At 40.9% G+C, this 14,789-nt stretch overlaps 1 protein-coding gene across 11 annotated transcripts in view; it reads right to left on the reverse strand.

Annotated features, from left to right (window-relative positions):
* Positions 1-14,789, reverse strand: part of Ryr2 (ryanodine receptor 2) — a 575,348-nt gene that overhangs the window by 179,442 nt on the left and 381,117 nt on the right. For 6 of the 11 annotated variants that reach the window (XM_040755590.1, XM_040755588.1, XM_040755589.1 and 3 more), the window contains 7 exons: positions 11,749-11,957; positions 10,169-10,521; positions 8,806-8,920; positions 4,644-4,804; positions 4,157-4,186; positions 2,743-2,905; positions 2,368-2,454 (listed from right to left, as the gene is read on the reverse strand). In XM_040755590.1, coding sequence (XP_040611524.1) covers positions 2,368-2,454; positions 2,743-2,905; positions 4,157-4,186; positions 4,644-4,804; positions 8,806-8,920; positions 10,169-10,521; positions 11,749-11,957 — 1,118 coding nt within the window. The remainder of the gene's footprint in view (positions 1-2,367; positions 2,455-2,742; positions 2,906-4,156; positions 4,187-4,643; positions 4,805-8,805; positions 8,921-10,168; positions 10,522-11,748; positions 11,958-14,789) is intronic. The other 5 variants (XM_040755595.1, XM_040755594.1, XM_040755596.1 and 2 more) reach the window with 1 other exon arrangement.

Consider the following 14,789-nt stretch of genomic DNA (forward strand, 5'->3'; position numbering starts at 1 on the left):
AGACTCACAGAGAAGGACTGAGAGGGAAGGAACCCCACTGACCTCCGCCACACCCCTCTTGTTACTCCACTCTCACATCCCTTCTTGAAGTCACTGTCAAAATTCTCTTAGCATTCTGTGGAAATTCTTCTCACCCCTTCACCAAAAGTCCCCCTTGCCAACACAGCTACAAGTTCCCTCAGCTCAAGCTGCCTTGATCATTTTGTGCCATTTTTGATCTGTGACTGCTAGCCACTCAGATTCTATACACACAGTGGCCTGTGTAACAGACCTCCCCAGTTCTCCTCCTACATTGCTGGTGTTTCTTCTTTCTTCTCAAGTCCTCTCATGTATGCCTCTTCCTTAGTTGATACAACTAGATTCCCCATCCCTCCATCTTCTTCCTTTCATATTGGCATGCAGATATTTCACCAATTCTCAACACCAAATCCCACCTAACATCTGGATTACTAAAAATCTTAATTTTCAGCACAGCATGTGTTTCAATCTGTCTGTCTCCATCTTTCTGTCTCCCTGTCTTCCCCCTGCTCTCTTCCCCATGCCTATCTCCAACTATAGATAGGTAAGGACATATGCATGCATTATACATATGTAAATTGAGAAGATGGTAAGCATCAGGTTGATAAGATTTTTATTTCTGCTGCTTTCACTCCACTCAGCAGCTATTGAGAACCATATTCTGCAGACCTGTACTTGCACAGTTTAGCAAATGTGCTAAGCAAGCTGCAGGTAACTGGATACCTGGATACATCACCCAGAGCATGCCTGGCACCCCAGTTTTACAACTGCAAAAAGAATTCCAGTTTCTTTCCTCAGTTTCAACAAGCTTGTCTAGCTGTGGCGTGAACACTCCCAAATCACCCAAATTTAAATTTGGGTAAAATTTAAATATCAGTCTTGTTTCTGATGCTAAACTCCAATTAACTAATCTTATTAAACCAATTTGTTGTCAAGTCCTATTGCCCTCTCCCAGGAAACAGTATGAACCCTCCAGTTCCTCTCCAGTATGATTCTCAGGGCCCTTAGCACAGCCCCCATGTAGACAGTATCAGATCAGTAGTACTCACTTACCAATGCCTGCTCTCATTTTGTACCTCCATCTTCTTACCAGTATACTATTCCAAGGCAAATTACACTGCACTCAACACCCCTCTTCAAATGTCAGGAAACACCTCTATATAACACATACCAACTTTTCAACATAGCATGTGCCCTATACCTCTTAAATCTGAACTTGTCACTCTCAACCCATGCCCCAGAAGGAAGCCTCAAGTTCATCACAGTGAACCACTTAAACCCCACCACTTTCACCCTTCAAACTTCTGTATTCTCTGTTCCTTCTCTTGGAAGGCCTTCTCCTAGCAAATATACCTGGATAATCATGATTGACATGAAAGCAACCAACCCAAATATCACCTCTACCTCCTCTGCCCAGTGCATCTTAGCTATTCTTCCATTTATGTTTCCAGAGAACCGCACATATCATTCTCTCCTTCACACATGGTTTCAAAGATGGCATCTGATTTATTATTATTATTATTATTATTATTCAATGATTTATTGTATGCAATTGGATGAGTTTTTCTCTATAAGCATTGTTTTGTTGAACAATATATTCAAAACAAAGAAACTCTAGAATTATGTTATCACAGTGACCTGAAAAAGATTTTCAAATGTGGCTATCTTTCCTCTAAAGAATATCTGTATTGGTAATAAAATACAGCATCCATTTTGGAAGAACATGCTAGTCATTAACACAACATAATAGGAATTCAGTATTATAGTCTGTCCTGGATAGTTTTTATTATCATCTTGACACAGCCTGAAGTAGTCACTTGGGAAATCAATTGAAGCTGTTGACTCCAGTCCTAGAATGTTAACTCAGCAGTCAAAAGTACTTACTGCTCTTACAGAGAACCTGGGTTTGGTTCCCAACACTGACATGGAAGCTCACAGCAACCTGTAACTCCAGTATCAGAGTATCTGATGCCCTCTTCTGGCCTCCAAGGGCACCACATGCACACAAGTATGACACATAAATACACACAGTCAAAGCACTAATGAATAAAAATATAGAGATAGATGAATGAATAATTGTCTCTCCAATGGGCTCGTCTGGTATAGGAGGGCTCATCCCACTGTGGGTGGTAATAACACTAGCCTCTTGGGATGCATAAGAAAACTATCTTAGCAAGTCAGAGAGGGAGCCAGTAAGCAATATTCCTCAGTGTTTCTTCCCCTGACTTCCCTCAGTGATGGACTCTTACCTGAATGTATAAACTCATATGAATCCTTTCTTCTCCAAGCTGCTTTTGGCCAGAATGTTTTATTACAACAAGAATAGAAAACTACAACAGAGTCTCTTACCTTTATTCTGCCCAACTCAAACTGGAAAACATTGGGACTTGTAGCTTGTGCAAAAACTGCAGGGAATAACTTTGTGCTTGGCTCCACCTTAAATGAACAAGTGAGGATGTGACTATTAGTAAAGAAAGGAGATAGGAGACAAAGAAACAAGCATTTCATTTACAACCACCAAGAGGCAAATGACAGGAGACTAGAGAATAACCTGTCAATTATCACTGGATTCATAACTACACAGACAGCAAATATGCAAAAGATAATTGCGCATGTTGTAAACTCATTTCTGTTCTCCTTCTCCATCTCTAAGAGGTTTTCACCTTAGGAAATGTGTTTCTCTTTAACAGGAGCAAAAACCTAAGGCCACCTCTGACCACATACCTGGTAGTAAGTACTGAGCTCCTTGCCATTGGCAATGAACGTGAGCAGCCCACTGGCGGCATCCACCACACAGCCAATCTCCAGCCCGTTGCTGTTGTTTCGTCCTTGCCCAGGGCTCATGCTCTCTCCCGCACACACCATATAGCAGTTGCTGCGTTTGATGCTGAATTAAAGGAAGAACAATCCACGTTTGTATCCTTGTAAAAACTCATCTATGAGAGAAAGCATGTATATCTTGCAAACTAAGCCTAAATTATGCTGTGCAAGCAACAAGCTCATGCTGTAATGGGAGAGATGCAAAATGGGCCCAAGTTTGTGATTCTGAGCAGTACTTCATTGACTGCAGGGGACAGTCTACAGCAGGCCTGTTGCATGTCTAATTGGCCAATGCGCTTGGCACCAATAAGGATTTATTTGTACCTCCTCTACAAAACAAACAAACGGAAAAACTCAAACCAAACTGGACCCTTTTTTTCTGAGGTTCAAAAAAGTTTGACTATTGAATAATAACCCAAATTTTAATTATCACCACTACCACCCACACATACAACACTACTTGTTCTGAGATGAGAAAATTCATCCTAAACATTATTAAAATCCTCAGGCAAATTCTCTATGAGCCATCAGTGTAATAATATATCTGACCAAAATGATGTGCCTTTATGCATAATTTCTGGTGATGCTACAAAGGACAGTTAAGTAGATAATGCACACAGCAATGCTGACTGTAAACTCTATCTGACTTCACCTTTGCCAGGACCTTCATTGGAAAGCTCTATTCCATTCTCTCAGTTGCACTACAGCCAACACATCACAAGACTAGCAAGGAAAAGCCAGAGGCAGGCAGGAAGGGAGACAAAAACAAAAAGGCTGGGATAAAGTCCTTTTCGGATTGTCCCAATGCAGGTTGCATTTCTTTGCGCTAAGCAACTGGTACTCGGTGATGCTTCCTCATCCTCTGTTTCCAACTCTAATAACCCGTCAGTTATAGCATTCTTATATGATTCAGTGTTTTCCTTGAATTGTTGACTTCTTTGAAAATTAAATACATGTCCCGATTACTCTTTATGAGACATGGTATTTGGGGTCCCATGCTGATATCAAGTACTCTTTGAGGCTTTTGCAAAAGCCCTCATCTGTCTGCAGTTCTGAGGGAGGGACAGCGCATTTCCCAGGTCACCAAAAAGGATGGCTCAGCTGAAGAGGAAAAGCAACACTATGGAAGACTCTTTCTGAGACCTGTCATAGCAGATCAGAGAGGATCGCATGGGCGCACAGGGTAGAAGCAAATGGGAGGATCTTCTCTTGTCTTATTCTGCAAGGAAGATGGCCTTCTTCACTTTTTTGAAGGTTTGGTTTGAGTTCGGTGTTTTACAAATGAGAAAGGATGGTACACAAAATGTAACTGACTTACCCAAGGCCACACAGCGAGTCAAGGGCAAAGCTGAGGAAAGAATCCACTGGTCCTCAGTCGGAGTTCAAAGGTGTGCCCCTCATCTAACTCTTAAGCTATGAGCCCACTCTGTCTGTGCACTCTCCTCCCCACACAGCCAGTCCCCAAGGGGCTTATCAGACCATAGGCACTCCACCTCAACTCACTTGTCTCTCATCCATAAGACAAAGGCCGCGTATTGGCAACCTAAGTCCTTAGTTGAATCACCTGAAGGGCATATGATCCTTACCCCAAAGGACGCTGTATTCTTATTTCATGATTTTTGCTTTTAATATGTTTAGATTCCTTGCTGGTTTGTATGCATAAGAAAAGAGGACATTGACATCAATGACTTAATTACTTCATCCTATAAATGGAAATATCCTGAGTACAAATTCAGGAAACAAGAATATCTGGGCCTATCAATATTTTTTCAGGCATTATTCTGTATAAAACTGGAAGGACCAACCTCTCATGGACTTTTCCTTTCTCATCTCCTAGAGTGACAGTCACTGTGCGCACTCTGTCCAAATCAAAGCCTGTGTCATACTGGTGGAAATCAGATGTAATCCAGCCCACCCAGACGTTAGCAGGTTCTTGTCCAGGAAAGATCCTTACTGAGTAATAGTACTGTGGAGACAGAGGAACCAAGTGAGGGCAAAACCAAATGTCGGTGTCATCTGAGCCTTTGGATTATTCAAGAATATACTTCTTTATTTAAGACCATTTGGCTGAATTAGAATAGACCAGGCAAAGGGAGCTAGCATTCAAAAAGACAAAGAGCAAGTGGTCATAAGCAATTTCTGCTCTTCTAGAGGACCAAGAACACATTGAGCAGCTTACAATTATCCATCATTTCAGCTCCAAGTGAGTCTGACCTTCACAGGCACACACACTCGTGTGTGCGCACGCACACACACACACAGCATTCTCTCTCTCTCTTTTTCTCTCTCACACGCACACATACACACAAAGAAATGAAAAATAAGATTATCTGTGACAATATGACAAATAATGGAGGTTTGTACATTCCTAGGTATGTGTGTATGTACATATACATAGGAATACATACGTACATGTAATACACACACATATATAATACACCCACACACAAGATAGGCATCAGGCATCAATTTATTAGACAAGTACATTCTCAATTCCTTAAATGTCTACAAATACATGAGAGTTTTACTTTGGACATCTGCCTCTTTGTATATGTGTGGCTTCTCCTTTCTCTTATATGTAACATTGCAAAATCTGAAGTCACTTCTTTGGATCTAATGTGTGAACATCAAACTCACACATGGAAGCACCCAGGGACTAGAGAAACAGCTCAGCAGTTAATAGGATCCGTTTCTCTTGCAGAGTGTTTGGGTTTGGTTCACAGCACTCATGTAGTAGATTACAACTACCTGTAACTCAGTTCCAAGGGATCGAATGCCTTCTTCTGGTGTATGCCCACTATTGCTGCTTGCACATCATGTACGTATTTTCATGGAAGCAAACATTTATATACATCAAATCAAAACAAATAACTTTTTAAAATAGCATGAGAGCACACTACAATAGATACATCTGTTTTGTTTTGTTTTGTTCCAATACGGCATTCTAGAAACATAGTTCTGAAAATATAAGATGGCAGAGAGCAAAAATTGGGTCCCATGAATAATAAATGACCTGTTCTTAGAAGCTTGTTAAGATGAACTAAATCATACAGACTTTGAAAAGTCCAGTGGAATTGTCAAATTTCATCAAGAAACTAGACGTCAAAGTCTGAATTACAGATGTCTGCAAGGACACTTACTTAAAATAGCTCCCATTCCTTAACAGATATCACAACACAATCTTTCCTTCAAAATTTCCATCCCCAAAATACTTGTAAAAATATAAGCAAATAATTATTTTTAAGATGTTATTTGGATGAGTTTGGTGGCACATGCCTGTAATACCCATGCTACATTGATTGAGGTAAGAGGATTGAGAGTTCAAGGGCAGCTTTGACTACATAGTGAGATACATTCCATCCCAAAAAGCAATATAGCTTGGCATTGGCGAAAAATACACAGGTAGACCAATGGAATCGAATTGAACACACTGATATTAGTCCATACATGTATGAGCATCTGATTTTTGGCAAAGAAGCTAAAAATATACAATGGAAAAAAGAAAGCATCTTCAACAAATGGTGCTGGCATAACTGGATGCTGGTGTGTAGAAGAATGCAGATTGATCTATGTCTATCACCATGCACAAAACTTAAGTCTAAATGGATCAAAGACCTCAACATAAATCCAGCCACACTGATCCTGTTAGAAGAGAAAGTGGGAGGCACCCTGGAACAAATTGGTACAGGAGACCACTTCCTGAACATAACTCCAGTAGCACAGACACTAAGATCTACAATTAATAAACGGGAACTCCTGAAACTGAGAAGCTTCTGTAAGGCAAAGGACACAGTCAGCAAGACAAAAAGGCAACCCACAGATTGGGAAAAGATATTCACTAGCCCTACATCTGACAGAGGACTGATATCCAAAATTTACAAAGAACTCAAGAAGCAAGTCTCCAAAACACCAAAGGATCAAATCAAAAAGTGGGGGGACTGAACTAAATAGAGAATTCTCAGTAGTGGAGTCTAAAATGGCTGAGAGACACTTGAGGAGGTGCTCAAGATCCCTAGCCATCCAGGAAATACAAATCACAACAACTCCGAGATACCATGTCACTCCTGTCAGAATGGCTAAAATAAAAATCTCCAATGACAGTTTATGCTGAAGAGGATGTGGAGAAAGGGGAACACTCCTACACTGCTGGTGGGAGTGCAGACTTGTACAGCCACTTTGGAAATCAGTATGGAGATTCCTCAGGGAAACGGGAATCAGTTTATCACAAGACCCACCATATGTGCATATACCCAAAAGATGCACATTCATACAACAAGGATGTCTGTCCCACTACGTTCATAGCAGCAGTTTTTGTAACAGCCAGAACCTGGAAGCAATGAGATGCCCCTCAACTGGAGTGGGTAGAGAAAATATGGTACATTTACACAATAGAGTACTATTCAGTAGAAAAAAACAATGGGATCTTGAAATTTGCAGGCAAATGGATGGCACTAGAAGAAACCATACTGAATGAGGTAACTCAGTCACAAAAAGAGAAACATGGTATGTACTCACTCATTTATGGATTTTAGACATGAATCAGGGGAGTGCCAGCATACAATCCCACTGCCAGAGAGTCTAGGAAACAGAACCTTCATCCAGAAGCTGATGAAAGCAGAGGCAGATACCCACAGACAAACACTGAACTGAACTCCTGGAATCCAGTGTCAGAAAGAGAAAACTGATGGGCAAAGGAGTTAAGACAGGGCTGGTTTAACCCACAGAAACAGTTGACCTGAACAGGGGGAGCTCTTGAACTTAAGATTGATGACTGTATGGAAAGTATGGGACTGACCCAGACCCTCTGAATGTGGGTGTCAGTGAGGAGGCCTAGGTAATCTATGGAGCCATGGGTAGTACTTAACCGTGGAGTATAAATAGACTTTGAGTGCCCATGCCACAATATCAGAGGCTCTCTCAGCCAGGACTCTTTGGGGAGGTCCTAGGTCCTGCCCTGGATGAAATAACAGTCACTGGAGATCCACCATGGAGGGCCTCACCCTCCCTGGGGATCAAAGTGGAAATTGGGTGGGGGACTGGGGAACCTGGTGGGAAAGGCGGGGGAGAAGGGGAGGGAGAGGGAGCTGGGATTGACATGTGAAGCAAGATTGTTTCTAACCTAAAAAAAATAATTTTTAAAAAAGCAAAACAAGGCCTGTTCTGGGGACAGTTGGCAGAAAGTCCGGGATAACATCCCCTAGGACCACATACCCTGGGTGTGGTGGCACATGCCTATAAACTTAGCACTTAGGAGACCGAGGCAAAAGGATGAGGAATTCAAAGTAATTTTCAACTACAAAGCAAGTTCACAGCCAGCCTGGGCTACAGTATACCCAGCCCCAGTGGTGACATTTTGCTTGTGTTTTAACAAATAAAGCTTGCCTGAAGATCAGAATGACAAGCTAGCCACTAGTTAGCCATAGATGCCAGGCAGTGGGGGCACATACCTTTAATCCCAGCACTCAGGAGGCAGAGGTGAATCTCTGTGAATTCAAGATCCCACTCTGGGCTACACTAGGTTGATCCAGTCTTAAAGAGAAACATAGCCAGGTGGTGGTGTCTCACATCTTTCTAGTACTTGGGAGTTGCATGCCTCTAATCCTATCACTAGGGAGATAGAGACAGGAGTAATATGGCTAGGTGGAGAGAGGAATATAAGGCAGGAAGAGACAGGAGCTCATTTCATTCAGTCTGAGGTTTGGTAGAGACAGCATTCAGTCTGAGGAGTCATAGGGCCAGGATTGCCCCTTTGGTCTGAGGATTTGATAGAGGTAAGAACTACTGCCTGCCTGCTATGCTTCTCTGATCCTTCAGCATTAAACCCTATATCAGACTTTCGGTTTTTATTATAAAAACCAATTAGAATTTGTACTGCACCTCCCACAATGGAAAAAAATACTGCCAATAACAATATATCAAAGTATAGTATTTGAGATGGAAAGTACACAAAGTACTTCAGGTGCATACCGTGGATGTCTGCATCAGATACTCGTAGTCATCCCGGTCATCAGCAAGGACATCTTCAGTGAGTCTTGCAGAATGGCTTGTGCTGTAGTCTGGCTTTGTCCTTCTAAGTAAGAATCTGCAATGTGTGAGAGAAGGAATAAGCAACAGCAACATGTTCTGCCACTTCAAATATGAGATCATTAGCCAAAAAGTCTTCAACAGGGCCTTTTCCATCCCAGAGAACATCTGGCTATAGAAGGGGATATTTTTGTGTAATAGCTTAGGTAGCATAACACTATAACAACTAGTAGGTGCATGTGAGGGGAATCACTTAATACCCTTTCATTTCTAGGGGTGTTCCTACAGTTAAACATGGCCTGACCAGAGTGGCAATAGTACTGCATTTGGGAAATACTGATCAATGCAGGAAGGGATGCTACAGTAACATGTCTCTCTGATCATAGAAAATAGTATTTACAATAATGGTTCACAATCTTCCTAATGCTATAACCATTTAGTACAGTTCTTCATGTTTGGTAAGACCCACACATAAAACTTTTGTTACTACTTCATAACTATAATTCTACTGTTATGAATCATAATGAAAATATCTGATATGCAGGCTATATGATATACAACCCCCAAAGTGGTCACACTTGAGACTCTTTAAGTCTCAAGCAAGAAAATAAATGTAGACAACTCTGAACAGATGACATTTGGGTTCACAAGCTAGAAAAACACAAGTTGGGTCATGATCCACTGCAAAATCTTTTGTGAATGAATGAATGAATGGAGGATGAAGATGAATACCAAAATCTTTAACCCTCAATTACAGATTGGACCACTTGATAACCATATAACTTAAAAATATACTGTAGCTGAGCTCAGTGGTTCACATCTATAATGCCAGAATATGGGAGACTAAAACAGGAAAATTGACATGAGTTCCAGGCCAGTCTGGCCTACAGAGTGAGATTTTTGTCTCCAAAGATCCAAACCAAAGGCTAGAGAAATGGTACATTGGGTAAACTGCTTGCCACACAAGCATGAGGACCTGAGTTCAGATTGTAGTGCCCATGTAAACAGCCAGATGTAAAAGTATACGCCTGTAATCTTAGATGGGCAGATTGCTGGAGCTCACAAGACAGAAGGACTTGAAGAACCAGCAGGCTCCAGGTTCTGTGAGAGACCTTGCCTCCAAAAATAAAAATAAGGTAGAGAATGAGAAGAAAGATCTTCTGGCCTAAGTGCATACGAGCACACACACACACACACACACACACACACACACACACACACACACACACACTGAAATCCTTACACCCACACACAAGTGTATATACACACAAACATAACCCCAGTCCAAACTATCTCTGCTAATCACCTTTGCTTTAAGCGTGAGGGCTTTTCCTGAGCATAATCTTTGTGGTTATTGAACTCTGGCTTCGGGGTTTCTTTGTCCTTGTCAATGCGGTCAGGCACCAGATGACCGTGAGCTGTCTTCATCAGAACCTCAAAATCAGAGTCCACATCATAATCCTCCAGATCATTCTTGGGCCCATAGAGGCCTGCACCAGGGAGCCCTCCTGCCACTGTCTTCGAGAAGACCTCGGCACACTCAATGGGCATGCTCAGACGGTAAAACATGATGTCAGTGTTGCTGTTCTGAGAACCAAAGGACTTCTGAGTGACCTTCAGACATGGAGAACTGTCTATAGTGCCATCTATTCTTGTTACCTAGTAAGATGAAGAAGCCTGTTAGTTTGAATGTCAACTTAATACAACATGGAATCACTTGGGAAGAGCAATTTTCTAGACTATGTTGGCCTGCAGGCATGTCTATGAAAGATCTTCACTGGATTGATTGAAGTGGGAAGACCTGTACACTATCGGTGGCACTATTCTCTGTACAAGGAACCTTGGATCATCTAAGATTGTAGAAAGTGAGGTGAACGTATGCATGCATATAATCATGGCCCTGTCCTCCAAACTATGGCTGTGATACAAACTCCCTCCAATTCTCACTGCTAGAACTTTCCCTCTGTGATATAACTGGAACCTAGAACCTAAAACCTGGAGCTGTGAGCTAAAATAAATTCTTTCTTCTGTAAGTTATTTTTGTCAAGAGAACTTTATCATACATCAAGAAACAAAACTAAGATGTCATGATTCCCATTGTAATCATCACTGTCAATTTCCTGATCTTAACAATAACCATTGCATTTCATGTGGTCAGACTCTGAAGATGACCTTAACAATAACCAGTGCATTTCATGTGGACAGACACTGTAGATGATCTACCCCAAACAGCATTTTCAGAGACTGGGAAAGTAGAATGCCATGCTGTTACTACACATTCAGACCTATCTACACACAGGTTCCATGTCTGTGATTCACCCAAAGCACCATGTCGAATACATGGAGAAAAAATGCATTTGAACTGAATATGACCACTTTCTTTTCACTAGCAATACAAGTATTTATATAGCACTTATATTGTACTGTATATTATAAGTAATTTACAAATTTCTGGCATTGCATAGGATGATTTGTGTAGATTCTGGGGGAATACTGTCCTTTTGTATGAGGGACTTGAGCAACTGCAGATGATGATATCCAAGGGAAACATACTGCCAATTCCCTGTGGATACCTAAGGATAACTATAATAATCAAGTCCTGCCCTAACTCTAAAGACAGGCTGAGCAGTTCATGTCACAATTATACACATCCAGATCTATCCCAACACTGACAGTGCATAAAATTGCGTTCTTCATCAGCTGATAAGCTCCTGGATAAAGCATCCAAGGAGAGACTAATCCTTTGCTTATATTCTATTACTATGTAACACATATCAGATAGCATTTTAATAACTCGACAATCCTGTTCACATAGAAGTTCCCATACATAAAAATATCCCACTTCCAGTTTTGAGAAAAGGCTTGATTATTAAACGAAAGGCAAACCTCAATATGTTCATGGTTTGATGGAACCTGAAGGAACTGAGGAAGTCGCTTGCTCAGCCACATGGTGATATCCCTATTTGTGTTAACGGCAAATGGCTCATAGCCTTCTTGTAAGCCACAGATGGTGAAATATTTCAAAGTGCTGACATCCTTTCCAAAGTTCATCCTGCCTACTTGTGCCACCCCGAGGCTACACACAGGGATGAAGCCTGGAAAAAAACAGAAATCATAAGATTCAGTATTTAATGTGAGATTCTCTTAGCAAGGCATAACAAGCAGATTGCTTCTTGAGTCCTGTCTCTGAGAAAACCATCAACATAGAAAGAACATGGTGCAATGAAGAAATCACTGACATTAAGACAGTAGAGGTACATGATCCTAACATCATGATTTACTAACTACAGACCCTGTAAAAGTACGTTCCTCCACCTGACCTCTAGGAATCTTGGAGTGCCCATTCTTACAAGGACCCCTCCTGACTGTCTACACAATCATCAGGTGTACATCCTTCTTTCACAAATTAAAGCCACCAAGGGGTATGTGGCTCCCTTTGCCTTGTTCTTCAACTAGTCAAAGGGTTCAATATGACACAACACCAGACATGGCCAGTACCATTGGCTTCTTCATATGTATTCTCAAGGAGAAAATGGCTGGAGACAAACATGGCTAAAAGATGGCTCAGCGGTTAAGAGCATGTATTGTTCCTACAGAGACATGGGCACAGTTCTTAGAACCCACATGCAGGCTCACAACCATCTGCAATTCCAGTTCCAGGGTATGCAACACTTGATTATGGACTTCTTTAGTACCAGGTACACATGGTACATACACATACATGTACATAAACTGCCTTTGCAGATAAAACAAAATAATGAAACATTTTGAAATGTTCACAGCTACTCTGATCTTTGAAGGGACTCTTTTTTTCCCCTACTGGCATGAGTTAAGACTAGGCCTGAGGAAAATGTATATAAATGTGTGTGAGAGAGCATACCTGTATACATACATATAGATGCATATGTGTGTACATATGGATTATACATAGGTTATATATGCAAATACACAGATATAATATGCTCAAGTTAAGTGAACACATATACACATAACATACATAAACGTGCTCACACATATAGTAATTGAACAATGGGGAAAAACTAATAAAATACTTGATAAGCTAATCTAACAAAAGGCAGAATCAGCTAATCTTTACACTATTGGACAAGAACAAGACTGTCTTAATAATGCTAATTGTTTATTTGAGTTATTTGGGATCTACTGTTAATGATGTTAGATGGCATTACTTTTCCAATAGATGTGGGATGCCTCTTTCCAAGGGGAAAACATTCTTTATAATCCTCATTTCTTGCTATAGTGTTTCAAATTAACATCGGCAGCTAGCACACAAGCAAAGTCCATGGGTGCAGAGTACAGCTTAGAGGTTCCAAGTAGATCCCACAGGAAACCAGTGTTCAGTCACTGGAATTAACACTTTTTTCCTTATTGAAGGTACTGGCAGTGGAAGCATTAGACAATATCTCCATATCATAAGACAATAAAAATCACATCAATGACTCCCCATATTATATAGTCCATCTCCTGTGCCATAAGACAGTAATAGTTATGCCAGTCAATCCTTAGCACTAAAGAGAGGGCTCAGAAGTTAAGAGTGATACTACTCTATCTTAAGACCTGAATTCAATTTGCAGCAGTTACAGGGGCCGCTCACAAATGCCTGCATCTCTAGCTCCAGGGGATCCAACGCCCTCTGTCTCCAAGAGCACTGGCACACTCTTGGCTTACACACACATAGACATAGTCGCATAAAATAAAATATAGTAAAATAAATCTTAAAATAACAATGTCCAGTGTTTCCCCCAGCCAGTTTCCATTGGTATAAATACAAAGGAATAGTTGTGCAGCAGGGCTACCACTGAGGAGGTGGGAAGGACACATCCAGCTGAGTCCTGAGAAGTGTAAATTATCACTTTGTGGTTAAATTTGAATCAGCTGCAGCTGTGCCTGATGGCTCATGCTCCATCAGTCAGGAAAGTTGGTGCAAATAAGGGTCAATGGAATCAAACCAATGGACAGGATAAATAGAACGGATGGGAGACACTTGAACTTCATTTGTACTGATTAGGAAGTATAACCCACCATCTGACACTACTGAAGAGACAATAAGACAGAATCACTCCTTGGATGACGAACATCTATTTATTTCTGATCACTGTGTTTGTAGAAGAATTATTGTCTGATAAGATACTGCAGACTTGCTGGGCGGTGGTGGCGCACGCCTTTAATCCCAGCACTCGGGAGGCAGAGGCAGGCAGATCTCTGTGAGTTCGAGGCCAGGCTGGACCGACAGCCTCCAAAACAATACAGAGAAACCCTGTCTCGTAAAAAAACAAACAAAAAAAAAGATACTGCAGACTTGCAAATATCTCCGTGGTAGACCTTGAGTGTTAATTGTACTACTCTGACTTTTTGTTGTGCATTTAAAGTAGTTTAATTTTTAAAATTAAATTAACTAGTGATATATACAAAGAGTTACATATGAAAAAAGCACTTAGTCTATATTGCATATATATACATACACACACATACCTCTTGGATGTAAGAATATCTAGATTTTGGAAATTTTTTCTTCAAAGGTTCACTCATATATAAGAAAATAGTCAAGTACATGCATCTCATAAAAAAGCATTCTGTTCCCAAGCATGAAAACACCAGAATGTTTAATCAAAAGCTTCTTTTAGAAAGCCTTTAGCACTTCTTGATCTCTGTTTTCCTGTCCCTTGACAACTTTCTTTCAGTGACTGTGTATTTGCTTATAGAAAGAAGAAATAGTTCCCATTACTGGTACTTCACTTACTAAAACAGTACATGCCAATGTCCTTTCCAGGAAGAAATGTGTTGGAATGATATGGATACAATGACTTGCAGGCATGTTCTTCAAGTCTAACACTCGGTGCTGTGTGTGTTGAGTCCAGTAACAGAATTCTGCACAAGTAACCCTGCTTATCCCTCTAAACAAGTGTGAC

Source organism: Mesocricetus auratus, unplaced genomic scaffold (genome assembly GCF_017639785.1).
Source record: "Mesocricetus auratus isolate SY011 unplaced genomic scaffold, BCM_Maur_2.0 Super-Scaffold_100013, whole genome shotgun sequence".
Classification (NCBI taxonomy): Eukaryota; Metazoa; Chordata; class Mammalia; order Rodentia; family Cricetidae; genus Mesocricetus; species Mesocricetus auratus.